At 35.5% G+C, this 25,833-nt stretch overlaps 1 protein-coding gene across 2 annotated transcripts; it reads left to right on the top strand.

The window, feature by feature from the left end:
* The first annotated feature begins 413 nt into the window (after positions 1-413).
* Positions 414-15,495, top strand: LOC118748200. Of its 2 annotated transcripts, none has more exons than XM_036482586.1 (6): positions 414-665; positions 6,823-7,380; positions 7,482-7,908; positions 8,397-8,616; positions 8,686-8,787; positions 15,083-15,495. In XM_036482586.1, the coding sequence occupies exons 2-6, from the start codon at positions 7,014-7,016 to the stop codon at positions 15,242-15,244; spliced, it is 1,278 nt and encodes a 425-aa protein (XP_036338479.1). In that variant the 5' UTR covers positions 414-665; positions 6,823-7,013; the 3' UTR covers positions 15,245-15,495. The 2 variants fall into 2 exon arrangements, with proteins under 2 accessions (XP_036338479.1, XP_036338477.1); XM_036482584.1 differs by having other exon boundaries at positions 7,479-7,908.
* The last annotated feature ends 10,338 nt before the right edge of the window (positions 15,496-25,833 follow it).

The raw sequence follows: 25,833 nt of genomic DNA, 5'->3' as shown, positions 1-25,833 counted from the left end.
TTTTTTGCTATATTTTACTTCTAATTGCACTTAATTTTTCAAAGTGCCAAAACGGCACTTTTCAAAAATAGTAATATTTCAATACATTTTTGTAAAATCCTTTACGTGTATTTACTTCTTTTTCTCAACTAAAATTTTTTAATTTCTAAAGATTATTCAACTGGTTTATCTTATTTTGGCATTGCACTTTTGTTTTAGAAATGTGGTTCTTATTTTATTGCTAAATGGGAAGGATTAAAAAGGATGGCACCTTTTATGGCACTTTTATTTTTCTATTTAGCACATTTTGGCACTTTTTTATCCTCAATATGGCACCTCATAGCTAAAGATAGTTGGCACCCCTTCTTACATATGTAATGAAGTATTCTATTATTTCTTCTGACTGGGACTCAGCGAGCTGATTTCCCTGACTGTCAAAATCAGTTGGCAGTGTTGTGTCGATATCGCAGTAACAACTTTTAGTGTCTGGATCAGTTGTTTATAAACAAATAAAATTAAAAAACCAATACGATAAAAAAGCTAAAATCAAATCTTATACACTGTGTCAAATTAAGATTAGCGATACTTGTGTGCAGTACACAAACGTAAAGGTCTAGCGATACTTTTCTGCAATACACAAACGTAAAGGTCATAATCTAAGTATTGCGTACGTACGTGCATATAAGGTAAGAGAATTGACGTTTTTGTATAACGCTTGCGTTTTTTTCACATTCACCAGGGATGATAATTAAAAACGAAGTAGAATCTTGTTATATTATTTTAGAAGTGCGTTACTGTAGATATGATTTCTGCGAAGGTGTATGTATCTACATATGTACATGCGTACATATGTACATATTGTATCGAAAAATATTAATATACGTACTTAGATATTTGTGTGCCTGCGTATATGTCCAAACATACTGGCTATATATATACATATATATATATATAATCACACTTGTGTACTCATAATAGGTACTATGTACACAAATAAATAATGTACGAACTCTACACAAGTATGCACTTTTTCTTTGTTTGAGGTTTGTTGTGTTTATTACGTGCAAAATATTTGAGAAATAATTAGGTACATTAGTAGATATACAAACAACTTTTACTGAATGATATGTATTTTGACAAGTTTATTTAGATACATACATATGTATGTATGTATGTAGATACATATGTGTTCGTAGATGTGTTTGTCTTGATTCATTTTTGCAGAATTTCACTAAAAATATGCTAATATGTATACTAGGTATTTCATTTGAAAGTGTTTATTTTTTGTTAGAATTGAAATATCCTTTCAAGGTCAGTACTGACGTCTGTGATTTCAGGCTTGTGAAATCATTACATAATAACAATTTATATGTAAAGGACGTAATTAAAAACTCTGCAGGTATTTTTTTGTATCTAAAGTTAAGAGCTTTAATACTTTGTTTTTCAAGGCCTCTGTGAAGCACGAAAAACGAAGTACGGCACCGTCATTCTGTTAAGGCCATGACGTTTTCCATTGAAATCTCTACATATTGCCAAAATTGGTTAATAAGGATCACAGTTGAATACCATCCGCGTTGGCTTCACGACAGTATCTATTGTACAATGTACGTACGTACAGTATCTATGTATAAGCACTCCATAGCAGTGTTGCCACACATGGGCTTTTCCTACCAAAACTGGTAGGTTTTTTTGGTAGGTTAGATTGGATTTCGGTAGGTTTCGTGACAATGAGTAATAGTTATTTGCGATAAATAGAAAATATGTATCTCCGAACATTTTAGCAACCTTGTTTACACGAATATTTTACCGGTGCGTTCGAATAACGGCGACGGCAAAAATGTATATATACCTGATTCGTAAGTAAAAATGTGTACCCTTATTATAGCGTCCTTGGAACAAGATTCCAGAAAAGTTTTGCAATGGGCTCGTACCCAGCCATATTCCAGGGGCAGGTCTTTGCAATCGGAGTCTGTGTTCGCGAATGTCTTCGTAGAAGGAAAAATGGGGCCAGAATAAATATTTGAGGGATTCATAACGGTGTCGTAAGTGTCGTATTGTTGTATGTCGTAAACTTTAAAACCTTAAATAAATGTTTAGAGAATTTGAAACGATAACCGACTATTTTTTAACACTGCAAAAATTCAAAATATAACTTTGATGGTACTTTGCGAACTCCCTTAATATATTTTTTAGGCGTTTAAAGTTTACGATATACAACAATACGACACTTACGACACCGTTGTGAATACCCCAATTGTGTCGGATAGTCAGGCAGTGTTAACACTAGAGTGCACGCACCATTTTCAAATGTCAATAAATGTTTTCTTAGATAAATGAAGCTTATAGCTAAAAAATGTAGTTAAATCTATTACGTTTACGATAATAAAATTAAATTTTTTCATAGCGGCTAGGAATTTGAAAAAATAAATAATTTACATATTTATGTAACAGAAAAGATAGGAATAATTTTACTTCTTAGATAATGTCTTAAATGTTCTTCTTAGACCAATATCATTCAAAAAACTATCATTTTTTTGTAACATTGAGTGCCCACTGCAGGCTGGTGATCAGGACAAATCCAATTGTTAAAAGTCTCGCACAACTTTTTGTGGATGGACGTAGAGCTCTGGTACAATAGGTGAACGGACCAACTAAAATGTGGTATTACATCCTGCTGTACTTCTTGAGATGCTACTAAGTGCTTCCTTATTCCAAATTTTAGTTGTTAGAGAAGTGTTCCAATGGATGTACAGCGATTCATAGCGGTTTTCAAAAAATCGAGGGACTATTCTTGTAAAAAGTTATCCGTGAAATTTTTTTCAGTATTGACATTCATTTGGTTGATTATGAGAGCTTCGATTGCAGCAATATTCATCAAATCGAAAAATATTTTAAGTGGCTATCGGCGGCAATTTCTAAGAACACTGATGCACCGCATATGCAAAGTAACCAAATTATAAATTCAGTACACCAATACTCGCGCGGACTACTACTATGGTAGGCCCGCGACTTTCGCGCCAATCCACAAAAAGGTGCATACGCGTGGAAGTCAAGCGCGGTACTCACTCGTCGACAAATTTAATGCAGAAGGCTTTCCTGGAACCGCACCGCTTTATCATACAAAACTGTCAAGGTATAAATAAAAATGTTGCCGTGGTCTACTATAGTAGGCCGCGCGTGTACTCTAGTGTTGAAGGCCTTAGACTCTTTTAAAACTGCATCAAGGCATGTAGCCTCTTGAACCACCTGGGAGCCCACAATGGGTTCAGGGACAAGAAGGGTTTGAGGCCGGCGAGAGGTCTGACTCTTTCGCAAAGCTTGGAATCGAAATACGCTTGCATTGTCCCGAGCGATTCTGCGCCACATCTAAAAAATACACTGCAGAACTACTTAGGAGCTAAAGAGAATCTCAGATTGCTGCCCACTGGTGGAAGGGAAAGAAAATAACACAACCAAAGAGATTCATAACTCCTACTTCGTAAGACTCCTTGTACTTTGAACTCTTACTGGCTAATTGGCAGCAAACTGCTAGTTAAGGTACCATTTGAATCAAATAGGGCTTTCTGTAGAGACGGACTGTTTTGTGGGCTGATGGAGGAAACCACAGAGTATATTCTAAGTACCTGCTCGCGAAACATGAATCGTAAACCGATACACTTTGGAGATCGATTTTCTTCTCCATGTAAAATTTAGAATAGCCTAAGGTTGGAGTGATAGACCTTCTTGGGTCGCATAACTCTCTACAGTTAAGTTAATTATTATACGCAGTTACTTTGTTTTTATTGTACTAGCTGTGTCTTAGTTTTACTAAATGTTAAGTTAGCTACATTTTCAATAAACTTGACGTTGAACAAAAATATTTAAAAACTCCAAAAAATGTTTGGTGGATTTTGGTAGGAAAAAAATATGTCTGCGGCAACACTACTCCATAGCCTATGACCAGTGTGCCAGTTCATTGAAGTGAGAAATCGTCAGTTTGGTTCTCAGAAAGTCATTTGCTTGTAAAAATCATCAACATATAAACAATTTTAATAAACCGAACCAGGAAGCTCTTGGTTTTTTTTTTTAGTTTATTCTAGCTTCTGTTTGCTTTACGTAAAAATAAAGAGTTTAACTTTTTTACGAATTTTTGAAATTGGCATTATAATAATAATAATATTTTGGCGCTTACACATATGTTAGCGTTTGGCCGAGCTTCTCCTCATTTGTGGCGTGTGCCCTTAATGTTGTCGGCTGTTTATACAATATTAAAAGGACCATGGACTTGGTCACGCCGATTTGGTCAGTCTTCAAGATCCCGGTGAATGAAATCAAACATGTATTGTCAAAGATTAGGAATCGTTTGAAAAATTATTAGTAGTTTCAAGCATATAAGTATTTACATACATTAACATAATACAATTAGGGTGAGAAACGCCCATTTTAAGTCCATTTATGCAGTCTTGAAAATTGGTGCGGAATGGTTTTATCAGTCAACGAAGAATCACATTTTTCGCTGTTTATAAATTTGCCGTTATACGAAAGTAGAAGACGTGCAATAAGTGTTTAGATATACCTAAATATTTTAGTTAATTCCATTATGTGAAAAAGGCTTTAACATTTCCTGGGAAATCCTTTTGAAGACTCTCCAATTAGACGACAGTGCTTTGCATTCAGCTTGCACGAAAGAAGTCAATCCCTGGCACACTTTTCTGTAATCCGTCTCTTTTATCTAAACGTTTTTTATACAATTGAAGATACATTTTTCCAAAGTTCCAAATTGGACCTTTGGTAAAAAAATATTTTTAATTACTAAATGTAAACAACTACAATACAATAGGTAATCAAGTGAAAGTTCACTCCGTTCCGTTACTTCCATTATAACCCAGGCATGAGTCATAATTTAAAAAGTAATTTCTCCGTTTTTCGAAGTTAGCGTATGGAATCGATTCCAAATTGGACCTTTGGTAAAAAAATATTTTTAATTACTGTATGTAAACAACTAAAAAAGTAAAAATATACGCTTGGTACGCCTTTTGCTCTTATTTCAACCGTATATAACTTTTTTCGTTCAAACCTGTATTATAGGTGCTATAAGGGATCCTCGAAAAATTGAAAATATATATATATTTAAAAAAATTTTGAACTGGTTTTTAAGTGTTATAAGGGACCTGTAATATAAGTTTCTACAAAAAAGTTTCATGCCGTTTAAATAAGATCAAAAGTTGGACTACGTCCATATGTACTTTTACTTTTTTAGTTATTTACATACAATACTTAAAATTAATATTTTCCCAAAAGTCCTATTTCGAACTTCGAAGGCCCATATCTCGTGAAAAAAATTGGTTTGGTCCAGTACCCAAAAAAAGTTGATTTTGTCGTATAGGGCATAGAAAATTGTTGATTCTTATTTTCCCCCAAAAAATAAACACAAAAGTAAGGCAAAAAGTAATTTTACCTGAAAATTCAATTAGTAAAAAAAGACTCTTACGTTACAAACACGGTTGCCCATTGTTGAAAAATTAACCAACCAAAATCTGAAAAAAACAACAACCAAATTGAAAAAAAAAAACACCCAAAGTGTTTTTTCAAAACAATGAGGCGTATTCTGGTTTTCGTACGAATCGAAAGCTTGAAACTTTTGTATAGGAAATGATAGGAAAATTTCAAGATTTTCGATTCGTACGAAAACAAGAATACGCCCCAATAATTTTAAAATATATGTTCACACTGAGTGTTTGAAAACATGTGTACATATACGTATTCGCTAGTGGCTGAGTGCGCAGAGGTGCGTGCTACTATTTGTTAGCTTTCAGGAGGTTTCAAGTTCGAATGCCAACAAAAGCAACACACTAAAATTATACATATGTATATAAATTGAAATAATTCCTGAATCTTAAAATTGTTTTTTGTTTGGTTTCCTGTAACTTTGAAAAACTTTCTGTGAAGTTCAGAATGAAATTGTTTTCAACGAAAAATTGAATCAAACAAATTTAAGGAAGGCGCATCTGTTTCACAACCATTTTCGATAGTTTTCTGTACACACGTTTCCGATGAAGACTTTAGTGGGAGAATGGATCCGAAAAACGACAGAAAATGGAATCGGAAAACGGATGAAACATCAGGGTTTTATATGAAACGGTTTTCATTTTCCGATACATTTCCGGATATTTTGCTGTCTGGGATGTTAAATTAAAAATAAGAATTTTAAAAATTCATTTATTAATTTTTGGCACTCAGTAATTTCTAATTAAAAAAAAAATAATCAACCAAATCAAAGAAAAAACTACCAAACCTCCAAATTCAAAAAAGAAAAGAAAAACAACCAAGCTCGGTTGGAAACAACCACCATTGGCAACCGTGGTTACAAATAGCCTAGTGGATTCTGCGACAAAACAACTTTTTGATATTTTGGACTGTTACATTAAAAAATGCTGCCGACTCTAATTTCATTTAGAAAGATAATCACTGTGACACAATGTGTCGAATACAAGGCAAGCGAAGAGAAGCAAATATAATGCAAAAAATGGTGGTCCTTAAATATAAACAACCCTTAACTTCATGCTGTGCTTTTTTAATTTTCATTAATTTAAAGGTGAGGTTTCTGAGTCTAAACCCTCAGAATATGTATGACCCAGAGTCAAAAGTCTGCGAAACCTCAGAAAAAATGTTTCCCCTCGTTTCGATTTCGGCGATTTGGGCCATATGCTTTTAAATTAATACAATTTATATATGTATAGGAGCCCGTTATATTTTAGTCCTGGCCCGAGATTTCTCTCGACGGCCTTGCATACATACATACACACATACGGACATACCAAAAAATAGATGAAATTCTAATACATTGTTTTTTAAAATTTACAGGTAAAGAAAGAGTGAACATATCGCACAAAGCATAAATCCAACACAAATTGAAAATACCAGGAGAAGAGTTTTCCAGCGTTAAACGAACGATATCAAGTTAAACAGTCCACGAAAATTTTGCTATTGCACCTCTCCTACCGACAAGTGGCAATAGGCGTTTGACAGCATCTTCGTTACTGTATTGTTGTATAATGTTTAGCAGCCTTGCTTCGTTTCTTTTTGGATCGAGTACGTCTGCATCTACAAACTGTATACCGAGTAAAAGCTCAGAGTTAGTAAAGGAAGGAACAAATTTTGTTTGTGAACATAACCAGTTAAAGGAACATTCTGAAGAAGGCGAAACTACTAAAATTAATGTGCCTTCAGCACTCAATAACGGAGAACTTCAAGTCATTAGAAGCACTGCACGAAACAAGAATAAGCGCAACAACAAGAAAAATAAAAACGGAAAGCAATTACCACCTACGGAAGCAAAACAATTACTTATCAAAAAGCCATCATCAACGGAAGAGGATTTCGATTCAGAGGAGAACGATTGGTATTTTGTTGAAAAGGAGGGTAAGTTGAGCTTATTCTGGCGTTTTTATTCCTACATACATAAGCATATCTACAATAATTTTATATTAATTTTTAACCACACGCACGTTTTACCTAAGAAGAAGACTCAAATGCGAGCAGGGATAATAAGCGGACATCAACCCCAGTACCAGAGTCCATAAGTAGGGCTCAAACTGATGACTTGCATCAAAAACATTTTCAAAACAATGCGCTCAATAGTCAACCAAAGAATTGCCAGAAACACACTCGCATCGCTAACGAATGTAACATTGATATCAGTCGCCGTGGCAAAGAAAACGCGAAAACTTTGTCTGACGCAGACATCGCGGAATCACTATACATTGCACCCGAAAGCGAGAATTCAGGCCACAATGTCAGCAGTGCCAGTTGTGATAGCAATGGGTCTGGTGCTAAACTCTTTACAATGGTCGATTCTTGGTATTTGACACCTCCGCCTTGCTTTACCTCAGATGGTCCTATTCTTATGGAAGTATCACCACTAGAGAACTTGCTTATTGAGCATCCCAGGTAAACACTACAAGTTAAGCTGATGCCAATAAAGATAAAGCGCTTGCTTCGCTTTGACATATAAGATGAAGCGTATGAAAATGCACAAAACATGCCACATCAGCTGCCTAGCGAAGCGAAAAGATGGTCGGTCTCCTCCCATATTTTTGCGCGCGTTGACAATCAGCTGGTTTAATATTTATTTATTTTGTTTCGTCCAAATTGGAGTTTTCATGCAGAAACATAAGATTTAATTACATTGCTGATATTCTTAAAGCTAAATACATATACAATATATATAAAATCCACAGCAATTTCGATGAGTAAAAAAGCAGTACACAATTGTTTTCTTGGCGTTCATTGTGGCATACCTTTTTCGTCTGGCGCTTTGGAGGCAAAGCTATAAATGTCACACAAAGCCACAAAGTTTTATCTGGCATCAGCTTTAACGCTATAAAAATGATATTCATGTTGTCATGGAAACCATTTAATTTACTTTCCCAATTCAGCATGTCGGTGTATCACAGTATTAGGTCTATGCAAAAGGCCACAGAAAGTTTTGTAAATTTTGATCTCAAGGAAAACGAACTAAGTCAGATTCAGAAGCATCCTCAAGTTGTAAAGATATCCCAAATTAGTAAACAGAAGGAAAAAGAAAACGTTAAACCGTTAACGTCATCGAAAACTATAGTTTTGAATACTAATCCTTCGAAAGCCGTTATATACCGAGTAAGTTCATACTAAATATATAGAGCTAATGCGAAAATGTCATTGATGTATTTTTGTTTTTATATCAAGAACACTCAATTTGTTGCGAAAGAACAAGCCCCTAATCCACGCGTAGATCGTTGTGCGGCGGCACAGCTTAAGATGGAACTTTTCGGGTGGAACAGCCAAAAGGTGCGTATATTTTGCAAACATATTCTCTTTTTTTCAGCATGGTAGCACCATTTATTTCATAAATTATCACTTGTCAGCCTAATTGAAGTACATTATAACCCGTGTAACTAATATTTTTCATTTGCTACTCTATTTAACCCATATCTTTAAATCCTACTATCCCGTTCAATTAGGGCTAGGCAACTCATTGACTTTTAGCGGGTTAACTAAATGATTCAAGCTCCTTTAATGGGTCAGCTCAGTGAGGGGGCGCAATTGAGCTATGACACTCTGCTGTCGAGGTAACACAGCCAGTGTTGTCACTTCAGAAACCAAATTAGTGGTAGATTACCCTGTGAGACAAATGGTAGGGGTCAGTGATCGGGAAGGGTTCGAACTACCGGGGAAAATTATATCGGTAGAAAAGAAGTTATACGTGTCCCGTCGTTTCGCTGGGTCACGTCTAGGAATCGAGATATATATATAACTATCATATGGGGGAAATTGTCACCTTTGGTGGTCTTTTTTTGACGTTATATGAACAGATTAAAGGAATTGTAATTTTTAATTTTTTTAAATTTGTTTGAGCAAAATCGGACTAGTGGTTCCCGAGTTATGTCAAAAAAAGACCACCAAATGTGACAATTTCCCCTATATAATAGTAATATATATATCTCGATTCCTAGACGTGACCCAGCGAAACGCCAGGACACGTATAACTTGTTTTTGACCGATATAACATTTCGCGTTGGTTTCATCCCATCCCGATTTTGACTGTCGCATAGTGTTATTAATATACATGATTCAATAATACAAGGTTCGATAAACTGACAGTTGTCTCTCTCGCACCGCTCCCTTAGCACTGGCACCGTGTTGCTTCTTTGCAAATTTACTTGGAAAAAGTGTAGCTTTGGAGTGGAATACAAGTATAAGCTTATGTGCAATATGTTTATTTGTATATGCATATGAAGCATATTTAACTGAAGAAATCATAAATTGTTTTTAAATTGGATGTTTTCATCAACCTCATAGTAGTTTTATATTAATTTTGAGTCTTTTTGCAGTTTTTATACAGCTAAATAGCACATACATTACATAATTTACGTAGATATATCAATATTACGTTCAATATTTCGTTTAAGATGCCAGATTTTCTGCAAATAAATTAGAATTTACAAAAGGAGTTTCACTACTAATTGCCTACTTTCTACTACCATTTTCGCACCAAGAGATTTCATTCTTCCCCTTTCTCTCTCCTTCGTATATGCAACCTTTTGTAAGGGAGTGTCAAACCGCGGCTGTCAATAATTATCTAACCTTGTATTATTGAATCGTGATTAATATAAACAGTGGCACAAGGCAACTCATGCTTGTAACAGAAAAGTATGCCCGCTCCATTTTTTCTTGAGGAAAGAGCGAGGCAACAGGCTGGTGAAGTATCAGTTATCAAAATTGTTGGACACATGCACGAAATAATGGCAAATTCTTTCCTTGACCGTTTTCTTGAGAGCTGCATACCAGCCTATAGCATGCAAATGTTCCAAGCCGATAAAGCAATAAAGTAGTCACTCGTGCCGTCGTCGCGTTCCCAGTTTTCATATCAATGAATCTGTTCGTATTGATTTTTTTTTCGTTCAAACGCTTTCGATGCCTTGCATCCAAACTAGCAATCAATTTCCAACCATGCCCATAAGAATTACGCTCACAATCAACTAAGTATAACGGCATATCAGCGTTGATTCGGATTTTTGGTTTACCGTTGCAATCAAAGCGCAAATTTCTCCTACGTCCTATTGTACTCGTACCTTTTAATTGCACCACGCGTTTTTCCAAGTTCACTCAGCACTTCTGTTGGATTCATTTGATCTTTGAGCAATTTATTGCTAAGAAATGGGCACATCGTTATTGCGTTTATGTTTAAACATGTGTTTACTGACAGTTTATCACTGAACTCCAGTTTATCACTGCAGCCCACACCCAAACATCGTCAAGTGGTCTTGCATTTGCCGAATTCCTCATCAACGTAGTGCCACCATTATTGCCGCATGCCGAGAGTAAGCAAGACATTGCCGTCACCATATGTTCCAAAGACACAAGCCCTGTTCGCGTACGCACTATCCAGTAAATCCAGTACTAATTTTACTGGTTTTTTACTGGATGTCGTTTTCGTATGCAAAAACTTGCAAGAAACTAGCAAACGAGGGGAAATTGAGAGAGCAAAAATGACAGCTGAACTTGCAAGTTTCACTGGATTTTTACTGGATAAATTTTTACCACCAACTATTTGCTGGTAAGAAAAACAGCTGATGGCATGATGCTTAATGTAACTCACATTAACAAAACAATTGTTTGTGGTGCTTTTAGAGTAGCAATTGACAAAATAAACCTAGTTAAATATATAATAAGATGGAAAATACTAGTTTTATAGGAAAGTTGCATCGGAAAATAACAAATTGATCAGCTGTTCATAAAACTAGCAACTTCTTGCTGTTTTTCGTTTTCGTTCTTTCTAGCATATTTCACTAATTGGGAGTAAATATTAGCTTACTTTTAGAGTAGCAATTGACAAAATAAACCTATTTAAATATATAATAAGATGGAAAATACTTGTTTTCTAGGAAAATTGCATCGGAAAATAGCAAATTGATCAGCTGTTCATAAAACTAGCAACTTCTTGCTGGTTTTGCGTTTTCGTACTTTCTTGTATATTTCACTAATTGGGAGTAAATTTTAGCTTACTCTTCGAAATTTTGGTTACTGGCAAGTTACTGGATATTTTTTGCTGGAGAATACGAAAACACAACTATAATTTTTTTGATACAAAGTTAGATCTGTGCTCATGAAATGTTTATGGAACACTGTTCGGCTTAAGTATTTCGCCACAGGGATGATAAATGAGTCTTCTAATTTTGTAGCAAATGACCAAAAGTAATATACTAAATAAACCGAAAAAGTACCAACATTAAAAAGACCATACTCACAGTTAACAGTTAGACAAAATTCTCTTTATAAAAGTGTTCTCGTATTCAAGATTATCTAAAATTGTAAAAAAACAAGGATGTGTGTTTGGAGGAGATCCTTTTATTTTTGAATGCGTTATGATGTGGTATCAATTTTGAGAAAAATACTTATTCATTCCGTGACAATTCATTTATATGTTAAAAATGTTTTTCCCATCCAAAAGTATTCAATAATAAACAGTGCCAAATCGGGGACAATGCTCCAAGCGGATAATGAATTACCAAATGTACCCCATATTAAAACTGGGAAAAATAATAGCTGTTTCAAAGATTTCAAGTTTTCTGAATAGTTTGTCTCTTTGATAGCGAATACTCAGAATTTTTTTCTGATGGATAATTTTGTCTGGCGAATATGAAAACACTCCCAGATCCGTTCAATATCAAAAAATTTTTACGAATAGTTACCAGTACCTGCAAGTTTATACTGGAAATGCATTCAATAACCCAAAAAAATTTCAATAGGGCGAGTTCGAGAGCTTGACACCCCGATAGGGCTGCAAATTGTTTCAAGTAAAAATCAGGAATTTGCTGGTGTTAAAAAATCAGTGATGTGTCAATTTAAAATGTAAACAACGTGTTTAGAGGAAGATTTTATAAAAAAATTCTCAAAGCTAAATTAGTGCAATGAAAATGTGGATGCATAACGTGCAAACATTAACCATCAGAAAGTCAAAATGGCGTAAGTTTGATGTTTTTTGCGTTCAATAACTTTTTCTCTACCTTTAAATTTTACCCTCTATTTAATTAAATGGAGAGACCGAGCTAGTGAACTAATTCATTGAGATGAACTAGTTCTTTAGTTCATTTAATTCAAGAACTACCCCAGCCTAGTTTACTTTGTAGATCTGTTAAGAAGAAATGAGCTGGTATGCGTTACAGGCTAACCTAATATTCGCGGCTTACGTTTTGGTACGCACGCCGTCGAATTTGTTTTTTTGCGTCACCCGAAATTGGCTTGCGTGCGTTTGCATTTGATTTCATTGAGCGAAACGTCAAATCAAAATGTCACGCAGAACAAAAATTGGAAATTGAGTTAGCTTCATACGCACGCTGTTCAATTTCGGTTGGTCCCATACAAGTTGTATGTGCATGAGAAATTTTTGACAGTAAATTGGCGGCGTGCGTGAATATTAGGTTAGCCTGTTATAGAGCTGGTGCGCGGAATAACTAGAACGAATTGCAAATTTTCACAAGAATTAAATTTTTTCGCAATTTTCTCGCCTTTATTTTCATTCTCTACTCTGAGTACTGACTTTGTGGCGAATATTTATTGCGTTACTGAGTCATATTTTTTTATTAGAAGTGAGTCCAAGTTAAATTATCAAGGTTACAGTAACTCGCATAAGGTTGAAAATCGGTACGAATGTTGCGAACGTCATTATAAATTAAATGTGAAAAGTCCTTATCAATCCCAATCTGTAAAAAAAAAAATATTCAAGAACAAAGGTCGCATAAATTGAGTTTTACCATAGGAAACAAGACCAAAGTCATTAGCACTAGTGTCCATGTTATTAAGATTTCAGAGAACATTAAACAAATTTTGTTAAACGCATATCTTCAAATTTATTAACAATTTGTACTTAGTTAACCCCTTTAAACTACTTTAGTAGTATCTGTGGAAAAGCATTCGCATTTGCGGCCTCAAACATTGCCAAAGTCCCCAACGTCATAGACCAGTAGCGCATCCTAGAGGAGAGTAGGGAGAAAAAGCCAATCCTCCCTTCTTCGGAGTCGGAGTTGGTCCTTTTTTCACAGCCCAGAAGTATCGAAGGGCGAAACGCAAGCAGGGGAAACCCTCTTCTGTGGATGACCGAATTCCTCCTGTCGCTGCATTCAGTAAGCGGCCCAGGCCTACGGAGGTTACTCCAGAAGCCAGTGGGACCTTGATGGATGTACCGACATCCAAATCTGCTTGCGAACGTTTCAAGAGAAGGAAACCTGTGGTGACAGACACCAATGGCTGTCCCAATGCCTCTTCGAGTCATAGTGTGGCACGGTACTGGCGTAGCATTTCCCAATTCCGATCATTCAGATAGACCTCTGGCACCACGTTCGAGGCAGAACTGCCCTTGCTATTTCCTGGAAGCAACTACGTCTGGGAGTCTGGGTCCCGGGCAACTTATTGTGAGCTCGTAACAGGCCCTCTGCTCATTGCCGTAATGGGGAGGGCGGGTTAGACTCGGCAGATGACTACTGCGGAAATTAAATGCTGATCCGGGGCGTCATTGACTCCGGCACTGAAGCGAATGCTCGTTCATAAGAGAGGGATGGAACCATTGTGGTGACATGTGGAGATACAATTATGAATGGGAGAGCGGATAACGTGCCGTGGGAACGTAGTATAATTCGCTCTGCGAAGAGGGCTGGAGCGGGATTGAAACCTTGAGTCAAACGGCTAGGCTGGTAAAAGATCTGAAGAAGGACCAAACCACAAAGCTGCGTTCACTCAAGAGTCCTGATGGCTTTTTAACGGAGAACTCTCTGTTCTTCCAGAGACTCAATTTCGTGAAAATCAGGTGATGGTTTCGCCTTCCTCTCCCTCGACTGGTGAGGGAGGATATGCGAAAACTACAGTGTCAAGATACAACTGGTTTGTTGTCAGAAATGTGGCTAATGAAGATGCCCTAAAATATGCTATTGAGTCGTTTGACAGTCTCAAATCGCCTGGTCCGAATGGCATCCTACCTACGGTACTTAAAGAAGGTGTTGAGCTTTAGTTGGCGCACTTGCAAAAGATTTTCACAGCCTCGCTTGCCTTTGCCTACATACCACAAATAAATTAGATTAGTTCTATGCTGGCGTAGCTGGTCATCACTGTTGGGGCAGAAGGAGGTCAGTATGTCGCGTGCGGAGTTAACAAGAGCTGCCATCAATGTGACATGCTCATAATAATTTATTTATAGGAAATATGCAAAATATGTAAAAATATGCAAAACATAATAGGTCCAAATTAACTCACTTCCTCCTATAATGAGTTTCTGCCCAGATCCGAACTTTCTGTGATGTTAAACAAAAATAATCACTTGCATAAATATCCGAGCCCAATTCATCTCTTAAATATATTGCGAGTGAGGGCCATCCAATCTGGGGCCTCTTCTGACATATCAAGTATGCGGAATTTCTTTCTAATCTAACGGAACTAATACGTGATTTAAACATCAATACTGTCCGAACTTATTTAATTTTTTTTATTAATTTTAAAACAATTTTAGGCGTAAAGTATGTCACAAAATTTGCTTCCTAAATTACTATTATTTCTCACATTATAACTTTCTTCTTTTTCTTTAAATTTGCAGTGCATTGTGATTCGTGAACGTCGGAACCTGCGTCGAAACGCCATCTTGCGGGCCAACCAAGTGCGTGAAATCCAAGGCAGAGGCAACCGCCAGCGGCGCTCTGACTTACAGAACTGTAGACTTATTAGCGGTGTTAACAACAATCGCAAATGTTGCTATTAGATGATTTGAAAGATATATTACCCACCAAAAATTATTACCACATCAATAATCAAAACGACCACTAAAATTTTATTTTAAACCAAATTAATGTTTCTAAACAAAAATATTAACGATTTACGACCCTTAAGGGAAAATTGTAAAGAATTTTCATGGTAAATACCAAACCAATATGTTTCACAGAAATTAGTAAAATATACTTTTTACCTGTATGATGCACAAATATTAAATAAATACAAATGTATCTAGGTAAATTTAGTAAAGATAAGTTTAAGATACTCCATGATCCAATAATTAAAGGTTCGATCAACTGGCAATTGTCTCTATCGCACCGCGCCCTTAGCAGTGGCACCGTGTTGCTTCTTTTCAAATTTACTCGAAAAAATGTAGCTTACGGGTGAAATAGAAGTATACGTTTTTGTGCAATATGTTTATTTGTATATGCATATTTATAAAGAACATTCACTGATGAAAACATAAATTTAAATTTGATGCCTACATAAAACTGATAGTAGTTTTATTTTAATTTTGATCTCTTTTTCGGTTTTTGTATACATATATACCGCTCAATATCACTAAAATTTCATAATTCACGTAGATATCTTAATATTTCGTTCAATATATCGTTTAAAATGCCAAATTTCCTGGAAATACATTAGAATTTACAAAAGGAATTTCACTACTATTTGCCTACTTCGCATATCTTTCCACTACCATTTTCGCACCAAGGGATTTCCTTCTTCCCCTTCCTCTGTCCTTCGTAAATGAAATCTTTTGTAAAGGAGTCGCGGCTGTCAATAATTATCTAACCTTTTATTATTGAATCATGAAGATACACCAATCTCAATGACGAAATTAAAAAGCAATAAAAATGCAATTCAAATAAAGACATAAAAACCTTTTTCGTGCGTATGTGTGTATGTAGTTATAAGTAACAAATACAGGACACAAACATCGATGTTTTTGATTTTACCATGGTAGCGATTTTTAATTATTTGCAAAGAAATGTGTTTTCAATCTGAAATCAAATTTGTTTGTTTGATTGAATGTAAATTAAATTGTGCATTTGAAAACACGTTTACATACCTTTGGCTGTAGCTGAACTTGCAGAGGTGCTCGCTGTTATTGGTTAGATTCCAGAAGGTCCCAAAATGTTAAAATGTTAACACAAATTTTAGTTTTGTATTACTAAACTATGAAAAAGCATCTGCGAAGTGCAGACTGAGAGCGTATTTGAACGAAAAACCCGCCAAGCAAACATCTATTTAAAGTAAATAAGCCCCCCCGCTGCATTCCTTTTTCGGTAGTTCCGAACTAGTTAAGAATTCACCATATGAGATCTAGTTCGTTGTGCATCCCTTTTTCTATAGTTTCGAACCAGTTCTAAATTCGTAATTTTAGATATACATAGATTTCTAAAAATAAAATTGTTTTTTAAAAGTACCACATCTCGCTGCTTTTGAATTGCATGCGATTTAATTTCTATCGGACTGGTTCGTTTTTGGCGATAAAGATCTAGTACGGAACTATATATATGGTTCACCAGATCGGGGTTTCCCTACAGGGTCCCTACTGGACAAATCTGGTGGAAACTAAACATACATACATACCAATGAACCAATACAAATGCAAGTATGGAGAACTTAGAAGTAGGGCTTGTTCGAGTTTCCATCACAACCGCAGTGTTGCGCGAATTATTAAAGTACCACGTTCGGTGTGAATATTTCTAGCAATGTATTGTCAGTTGGGCAGTTGCAACAGTGTTGCAAATTTTCATCAGTGCAGCAGTACGGCCGCTTTTATTAGGTGCCTCGAACAGGCCCGCACTAGCAGATCCAAAATCACACCTACAGGAAAGTATCCATCAGATTTTTCAAAATCCCCGTAGAAATCTGATGCATAATCTGAGGAGTTAATACTAGAGTCCGACAGGTTGCTTCGGAATTTGAAATTGTGATTAAGGAATATATATATTAGAGTGGGTCGATTTGTAGGGGACCGAAAAAACGGACAACTCCCATATGCGGAAAATGCTCTACGTATCATTCTGAGCAACTTTGCTTAAGAAACTATCTGTATAAAACCAATTTCGAGCCAGCAAAGTTTCATTATCAGGTGATACCAAATTTCGTGGGAAAACTTAAACAAATAGCTTTGATGTGAGTGTAAGGGTACATAAAAGCAGTTTTTTTTTTTTTGGAAATAAATTACATAGCTAAGTTTTTAAGTCCTGCTTGCTTTTCAAGCGTGGTATTTTTTCGACTAATATCAGTCACAGCCATAATAGCTCAGTTATGCATATTTTGCACTGTACTGCATAGAATGCCATTTTTACGTAGAAATCAAAAACCAACAGACTTCTACTCTGCGTTGGTTAAGAGCTCACACGCAAAGTTCATTTCACAGATTCCTTATGTGACAACTCTCATGAATGTCAAGTATGCAGAACCGAACCTTAACACTTTTACGATTTTTTTCCGCTACTCGCCGAGAAAAACTGGTGTAAGGTCTGATTATGCATACTTCGCATAACTTCGCACAACCATTTGTACCAGTGCATAAAAATGTAACTAAGCAAAATCTAAACTCAACAGATCGCTAAGTTTTTAAAAGTTCTGCTAATTTCTGGGTAATGGAATACGTACAAAATACATACAAAGTACATACGAAATTACAGTTTGAAGTTTATGCGAAGTTGTGCAAAGTTATGCGAGGTATGAATAATCAGACCATAACAGTTGAACGTATCATTCAGTTCCTTGTAAATATCAAGGTTTATATATAAGAGGTTGCGCAATGCGCAGGTCCGTTATTCTTCTCGCAAAGTTTAGGCGACAACAACAGCGAAAACAACGAGCAGCGAAAACAACAAGCAAAACATAAAATTGAAGTGAAGAGAAGCGATTTCAAACGAATTGTAATCGATAGCTTTGCGAATGTCGACTGGCAGTAGATAAACGACTGTTAAGCGATTGTCGATTATCGATGCTATTGCGAGTGTCGCTTAGTCGCTCAATTAGCGACTGTGAATACTTTTTAATCGCTCATCCTTCTATTGCTGTGTTTTAGTAGTTGGAGTTTGCGTTTATGAAATTTACATAAGAAAGTGTAACTATAATGGATAAAAAGTAAGTCAATTAAACTGGAAGTTGTAAAAAATTGTGAAATATACATATGTATGTATGTACGTGTCTGAATTACAGATCAAAAATTGTAAGCAACAAAAGGCAACTTGCGCGGTTGGTCGAGCTGATGCAGGAGAATGAGGACATCGGCAAAGGAATTTTCGGAAAGAGTAGGCCCGTGTGAAAGAAATGCAATATATATATATAATATTATATCTCCGGCTACGTCTGGGAAGACAATAGCTGCCATGGTATTTGGCAATTTGATATCCTTTAATTCTTGGGTGACGACGTCAATATTAACGCAGTTTTGGTCTTGTCAAATGACTTTTGACTTTTCAATGAGTAAATATATGTATAAAGACAGATTCGTTTTAATGGAGTGATGGACAAGTAAGAAATCTAAATTAATTTGGAGTTCAATAAATTTGTGGTTGGTGAACATATTTGACCACGCTAAAAATTTATTGGGCTACAAAACTGCATACTCAAAAAAAATCTAAAAAAGTGATTAAAAAATTGGAAATTTGCATGAAAGCTTATTGAATTTTCCTGAGTTTTGATCAGAGTTCAGAAACTACAGTTTTATGTTTTTTGTTATAGTATGAACTATATTTTCATAAAAAATAGCAAAAAAAAAAACAAATTTAAATTAAAAATATTGTATATCGACATTGTGAAAAATTCTGTGCGAAAAAATATTTTTTAATGCAGTGAAATCAATTCGTGTTTAAACTTGTTACTTCTTTATTGAAAAATAATAAATTAGAAAAAAACCCTTTCTCTTTTATTACTAAAAAAAAATTTTTTTTGGTACTCTCAAAACCGTTTTGGTACGTTTTTTCGTAGAGGGAAAATAAGTGAGTGTCAACACTGTTCGTATATTTTACGAATTCAAAAAACATGTTTCTGCATTAGTACTATCTACGAAAATATTTAGTTAATTTTAAATACATAATAATAAATTTTAGAACCATTCGTAAATATTACGAAAGCCTTAGGACAATATACAAAATTATTCGTACAGAGATTTATTCAATAATTTATGAATAAGTTTCGTAAAAATATATACAAAATTATCCATCTTCACTACAGCTTGGAAACTTAGTAAAGAAATCAGAAAACATTGAAACTAACAAATAATTATTTTAATATAATATATAAGGGAAATTAAAAATGCATCCTTTCCAAATGGATTCAGATTAGGGCTGATGATACCTGGGTACCAGGGGCTGTTATTACCCGGGTAGCCGGGTATTACCCGATTTGTGCGGATACCCAGGTAGTATATGTACATATGTTGGTGCCGGTTAAACGAAAAACACCCGGGTAATGCGACATAAAGCTTCTTGCATAATCTTTTTGGTGAGGATAAATATTTTTGCACTGAGAAAATTTATTTTATGTCTAGAATGTACGCGACTATGTGCACCAAAACCGCTAGCCTGAGTAGACGCAGACAAGAAAAGTAAATTAAAACATTAGTTTCTGTACTTAAATTCAAACTTCTAATATTTGTAAATGCATATACTTGCATGTATGTGGTCATGCCCTGCGGTAAATTTTAGAGACAGTCTGACAAAGCGCTAGTTCCGAACTAAATATCTCAGAACCATCTGTGAACGAGTGCAAAAGGAATGCAGACCGGGACAATTGAAACTTGCGGTGTAAATGTGCAAATGCTCGTATGAATAAAAAAAGATTTTCCGTACGTTTCCAAGGCAGTTAGAAAATGCGTATAATTCTCGTCACGAAATTTATATCATAAATTGTGCGTTTCTAGTTCAGCTTTCGTCACTCGAAAATTTTACCTCAAAGAGGTGTTTTATTTGATATCAATTATTTTGGGGTAGCAAATTTAAAATCGATCAAAATACAAGCAATAATCTAAATGTTTTATTTTTCTCAAATATAATGCTAAAAATATTATCTAAATCTAAATTAAGTATTCAAATCGATGTGTCCATTGAAAAATGTAATTTTTCGAATACGGAATAAAGCGAAAAAGAATGATCATATCCCTTGTATTCGAAAAAAAATAAAAAAAAATATGAGAAATGATAAAAACTTATCAACTTGGCACCAACTTTGGATACAATAAACAACAACTGTATTCGTCTGATAGTCTCGTAGTTTAATTTTGTTAAGATTTCTACCGGGTGTGGGGCGCACACATGTGCATTTTTTAAGAAGTTTTACTTCTATCACGTGTACGGTGTTGCACTCGAGCTATTAAACTAATGCTTTTTTCACAAGTAGTTTTGCTCAGTGGCAATTTATACATACAAATGTATGTAAGTAATAGCGGCACAGTGGGTGAACTAAATGCAAGTGTGTAACATATTTATGTACAACTGTAGGTAATATTGTACGCGTCTTCCCAGGTAGGTTAAGTGCGGGTGATAAACACATGCGGCATAGTTAAATACTGTGTACATACCTACAATTAAAAATGGTGAAAAATATTACAATTTCGGCATGTGACTGGAAAAAAACTCTAAAACACACACAAATTGTGGTATCCAAGAGATGTACGAAGTGATTAGCACAGCTGCATCCTTCAACTTGTCAAATCGCGAGGAATTCCCCGATATGCAGGGAATTTCGGTTTAAGTGGCAATCGGGGAATGGGCAATTCTTTTCGGGGAACTGGGTATGTTATTTTTATATCTTAAAGTAACCAAATTAGACGAATATGGATATCTTGTTTGAGGGTCCTTCTATTGATATCCACATTAATGACATGGACTGAGTAGAGCGGCCTCAGTGGTAGTTTAAAAAATTGCCTTTTTTCGAATTTCAGGCAGCAGCCACGCCCTCAAAGGCATACGAATCAAGACATCCTGGAACAAACCCTTCTCAGTTTCAGTTTTGTACTTTAATTCCTGAAAGTTTGAAAAAAATTAAATGATGGTACGTACGGACGCCACATACATACCAAAGCATCTCGTAGCGGAGACACGAACCAAAACACGTTTACCTCTATATCTTTCCAACAAGTCGCCGGAAATTAATATGTAAGGCATCGTTTGAAAGGTATTGGCCTATAGAATAAGACTAAATATGTTGGGTGTACCCACATACCCCCTTAAATCGGCGAAAGCAAAAAAACGTTTTTTGATTCGCAACACTTTAGATAAATTTTTAAGAATTCGGATAATCGTTTATGAAAATTGAAAACGTTTTTTGCAAGACCTTTCCAACATACCTTAAACACGTCGATTGGGCGTCTGGATAAAAACTTCCAAATCTCGTGTATATATAAGCGAGTCATTTCAGCATACTACTGTGGCTGCTTTCGTCACTCACGCACACTACCGTGCGTATGATCGAAACTAAATGTCGTTCTCGTAGTTTTGTTCCCAAGAACGCGTCAAAATCAAAACCAAACTGAGAACAAAACTGACGAGATCGTTCTCATTGGGGAATTATATAAGAATAAAACTCTGTGGAACGTTTCCAGAGAGAACAAAATGAGGACAATACTTTCGCGAACATTTCTAAGAGAACAAAATGCTAACAAATTTCTCCTGAACGTTTTGGCAAAAAAAAAAAAAAAACGGGAACAAAATTCTAAGGAACTTTCTCTCGAAGAACAATTTGGGGGCTAAAGTCACAGGGGCTTTCTTAGTGAGAACGAAAAAGGAGCAAATGTTCTCTGACCTATGTAATAGCGTTCCATTACTTTGAAATGTTTGAATATTTAAGTTAATCAAAAAAGAACTGAAAGATAATTATGAAAATAAAGTTAACGAAAGACTTAAGACACGAACTTTTCTTTCACAGCAAATTAAAAAATTGTTCCATAAATGGACATTTCACCATATTGATAAACGATCTGGAAGTTGAAGTGATCCAGCTTTTTTCTGGCTTAGGATTACATCCGTGGTTCTCACTACAATAACCTTTCCTCCGAACACGCAGACGCCCCTATCATTCTTAACGTTAAGTTCTCAAAACTATTTACGTTCATTTGCGGTATATAATCGTAAATGCGCTTAATTTTTTACCTCTCGGCATTTTTTCGGTTGCCCGCCTACCCGGGTCTATCTGGGTAGTAAAATACCCGGGTAGGGCTTCACCCGCTATGCGGGTGCCCGGGTAGCTCATTACCTGGGTGAAATCATCAGCCCTAATTCAGATGCTTGCTTATGTCCTCCCGTTGAAATTGAATGAAATGCAAATTTGCCAATTCCAAACGACATCTTTGGTGACGTGCAATAATGTCAATGGAATTAGTGTCACTGATATTAATACACAATTGAAAAGTGAATAAATGTTAATGACATTAATACACGGGCCATAAGTGGAATAATGTCAGAAGAATTGTGGAAATAATGGGTCATATGAATATAAATAAGGAATTGCTTTTTTTAATTTCTGACCTTTTACTAGATTTATTCAAACAAAATTGAAGTAAAAGGTATGAAATTTTAAGAAAAATCAATTACTTAGTTTTTATTCATACGTCCCAATGTCATAGACATTACTACACAATTGAAAAGTGCATTACTGTCAGAAATGCTAAAAATCATGTAAGCTTTACGGTGACGTGTAATAAGGCGCAGCTGAAATAACGCCCATGGACACTATTACTTATCGTCCATAGACAATGGTATTACGTTTTCGAAAGCGCAGTATAATCCATAGACATTATTGCTTTATCAAAAAAATATTGATAAAATACACTTCTATACACTACATACTATGAACACATAGTATACAGCTTTAAAAGTGCATAACTCCACGGCGGTCCGCGTACGCGCGGTAGATTACCGGGTCCACACGGGTCGCGACGCGCCGTTCGCGCACGCCCTCCTCCCCCACGCCTTTCACGCCTATATTATAAACCTTACTATAAGCACCTACCACTGATATGTTTGCATACCAAATTTCAATTTTATGTGGCTTATGGTTCCGAAGTTATGGCTGATTAAAACTTCTACTACTATGAGATATGCCACGCCCCTCCTTACTATAAGCATCTGACATAGATTTGTCTTCATGTGACTTATGGTTCCGAAGTTATAGCTGATTAAATATTTGCAGACCTATGGGAGGTGCCACGCCGCTCGCAAAATTGGCAACATATTTGCCAACAAACCATACCTATAACCTTCCCGAGGTAAAAACAAATAAGTGTGCAAAGTTTCGTGCGAGTCCGTGTAGTGGTTCAAAAGTTATAAGGTAATAAACAAACAGACATTCACATTTATATATATGGATGTAAATGAATTAATAAATGCATATTATTGTTGCTATTAAAACGCCTGTGTTATTGGGTGTAGGTTTGGATGGTTAGTAATATTTTCGATGAAATCAACACACTTTCCTTTTGTGAATTAAGTCTAAATAACAAATTTTTTTTATAGCATTACTTACTTCACTTTTGTGTGAGGGTGAATCAATTCCTTAGTGACTTAATGTCAATTGACATTATTTCACTTTTCGATTGTGTATTAATGCCATTAACATTAATTCCATTGACCTTATTGCATGCCATCGAAATCTTTTAAGTAAGTATCGAACGCTCCTCGTAGGAAGTTTTGGTTTGCTTTAAAAATGCAGAATGTTGTATTAAAAGCAAGGAATGAAACCGATTCAAAATAACGTTCCGGTTTGGGTTTCGGTTTTGCCAAGTGTTTCGGTTTCGGTTTTGGTTTCGTTCTTCAAAATTTATTTCGGTTTTGGTTTCGGTTTCGTTCCGGTTTCGGTTTTTCACAGAAATTTTGTTGATATTATTTAAATCACAATGTCTTAAATCAACACTAGGTTCTTTCCCTAACAATCCGGACCGGATTTGGTAATTAGAGAATAAGAGAAACGTTTTCTTTCAAAAATGGAACAAAGTTCAGAAGTACGGAAACGCAAAAACCCACATTCGTGCCCACAAGTCGAGAAACAGCTGATTCACGTTGTTCTTGTTTTTGTCACTTATACCATGTTCTGACCGACATCGGAAACATGTTTTCGTTGCTAAAACTTTTTTTTTCGATTATTTATTGAAGTGGAAGTCATATTTTATCATCTTTAATACGCCATTTCGGATTTATCGTTAATTGCCTGGCCAAAGCAAAATAAGAATGAAAGTTAAAGGTTGTAAATGAAAAGAAAATGAAGGAAAAATGTTTTGGTTGTCGGTCAGAACATGGTATTAAATGCAAACACTTGGAAATTTAATTTTGGTTTCACAAATTTGATTTTAAGTACATAGATTGAAAATACATCAACAGGCCATTCACTTTTCCTTAAAAGCACCAAGTAAATGCAGGCAACATGTAAACACAATACAGCTGATATGCACTTTGACACTTTATCCATTTTTACTCGGAGAAAATTTCGGGCTATTTCGGGCAGGAAGAAGAATACACTTACGATCGAATACGCTCGAATTTTCGCTCTCTATTACCCATTTTGTTGAGTACAGGCATGATTTGTGGGCTATTTTGGGCACACGCGGGATCTCGCATTGCGTACGGGAAAGAAGCTACTTAAATATAATTAATCGATTATCGATTCACAACAACAAAGTCATCAGCAGATTTTTGCGAAAAGTTACCTTGCCATACTTATTTTTACTACTTAACAAGAATTTTAGCAAAATGTTGCTGATTTTGGTTAAATAAATCATTTATTTCTAAGAAATTTTTATTTATTATTTTTTTAAATTTCTGAAAACCGATTGAAACCTGTGATTCAAATGGTTTCGTTATAGTTCCTTTTCAGGTCAAGATAACGGTTACGGTTTCGGTTTCGGTTTTGAAAAACGAAACGGTTTTAAACGGTTACGGTTTCGGTTTGGGTTTCGGTTTCATTCATTGATTAAAAGTTTTGCAAAATACTAAACGAAAATGTTTAGAAGAAGTTTTTTCGTCTGCTGTAAGATTTGAGAAAATGGACTTAGCAACTTTTCACTCTAAGCTAGCGATATGTATGTACATACTAACGCGTCCAATCCCGGACCATTTGCGTATTTCTCCAACTGTTTTGGAAGTTTTTGTGTTTTGAGAGTGGCAAACGTGGCAGCGATAACGGAAATATTTAATTGTAGAACTTTATTTATTATGGTTTTCAAATCAGCATTGCTGCATATTAAAGCATGTGCACCAAACTAATATATTTTTTTTTGTAAAGTAAAACTTACTATCCGCTTTAGAACAGACACCTTTTAATGGAGCAGTGCCTGCTACTAATTCCGGCTTTGCCTTCCGGGGTCAGTATGATGATAAAATCATCAGCAGTCCAACATGCTCTTGAATAGTTCCTCTATTGATTTATTTATGTAAATGTATGTACATACATATGTATGTATGGTGTATATGTAGACATAAAGATTTTAATACCAAATTGTTCTAATAAAATGCTTTACGCACAAATGTGTATTTGTACGTTGAATATATATATATATATGTACATTTGTATGTAAAATGAAGTATGCAGGTATTTATGTTTTCAATAATATCGCAC

This window comes from Rhagoletis pomonella, unplaced genomic scaffold (genome assembly GCF_013731165.1).
Source record: "Rhagoletis pomonella isolate Grant_MI unplaced genomic scaffold, Rhpom_1.0 Rhpom_scaffold_00012, whole genome shotgun sequence".
NCBI lineage: Eukaryota > Metazoa > Arthropoda > Insecta > Diptera > Tephritidae > Rhagoletis > Rhagoletis pomonella.
Note: the sequence above shows the minus strand (reverse complement) of the source record. Positions and strands in the feature narration are given on the sequence as shown.

Bases quoted from the DNA above. Each gene is read 5' to 3' on its own strand.
- LOC118748200 (XM_036482584.1), top strand. From the start codon at position 7,014: ATGTTTAGCAGCCTTGCTTCGTTTCTTTTTGGATCGAGTACGTCTGCA. The intron at 7,381-7,478 runs GTAAGTTGAGCT...GTTTTACCTAAG, and splicing joins GTATTTTGTTGAAAAGGAGG to AAGAAGACTCAAATGCGAGC. The intron at 8,617-8,685 runs GTAAGTTCATAC...TTTTATATCAAG, and splicing joins CGAAAGCCGTTATATACCGA to AACACTCAATTTGTTGCGAA.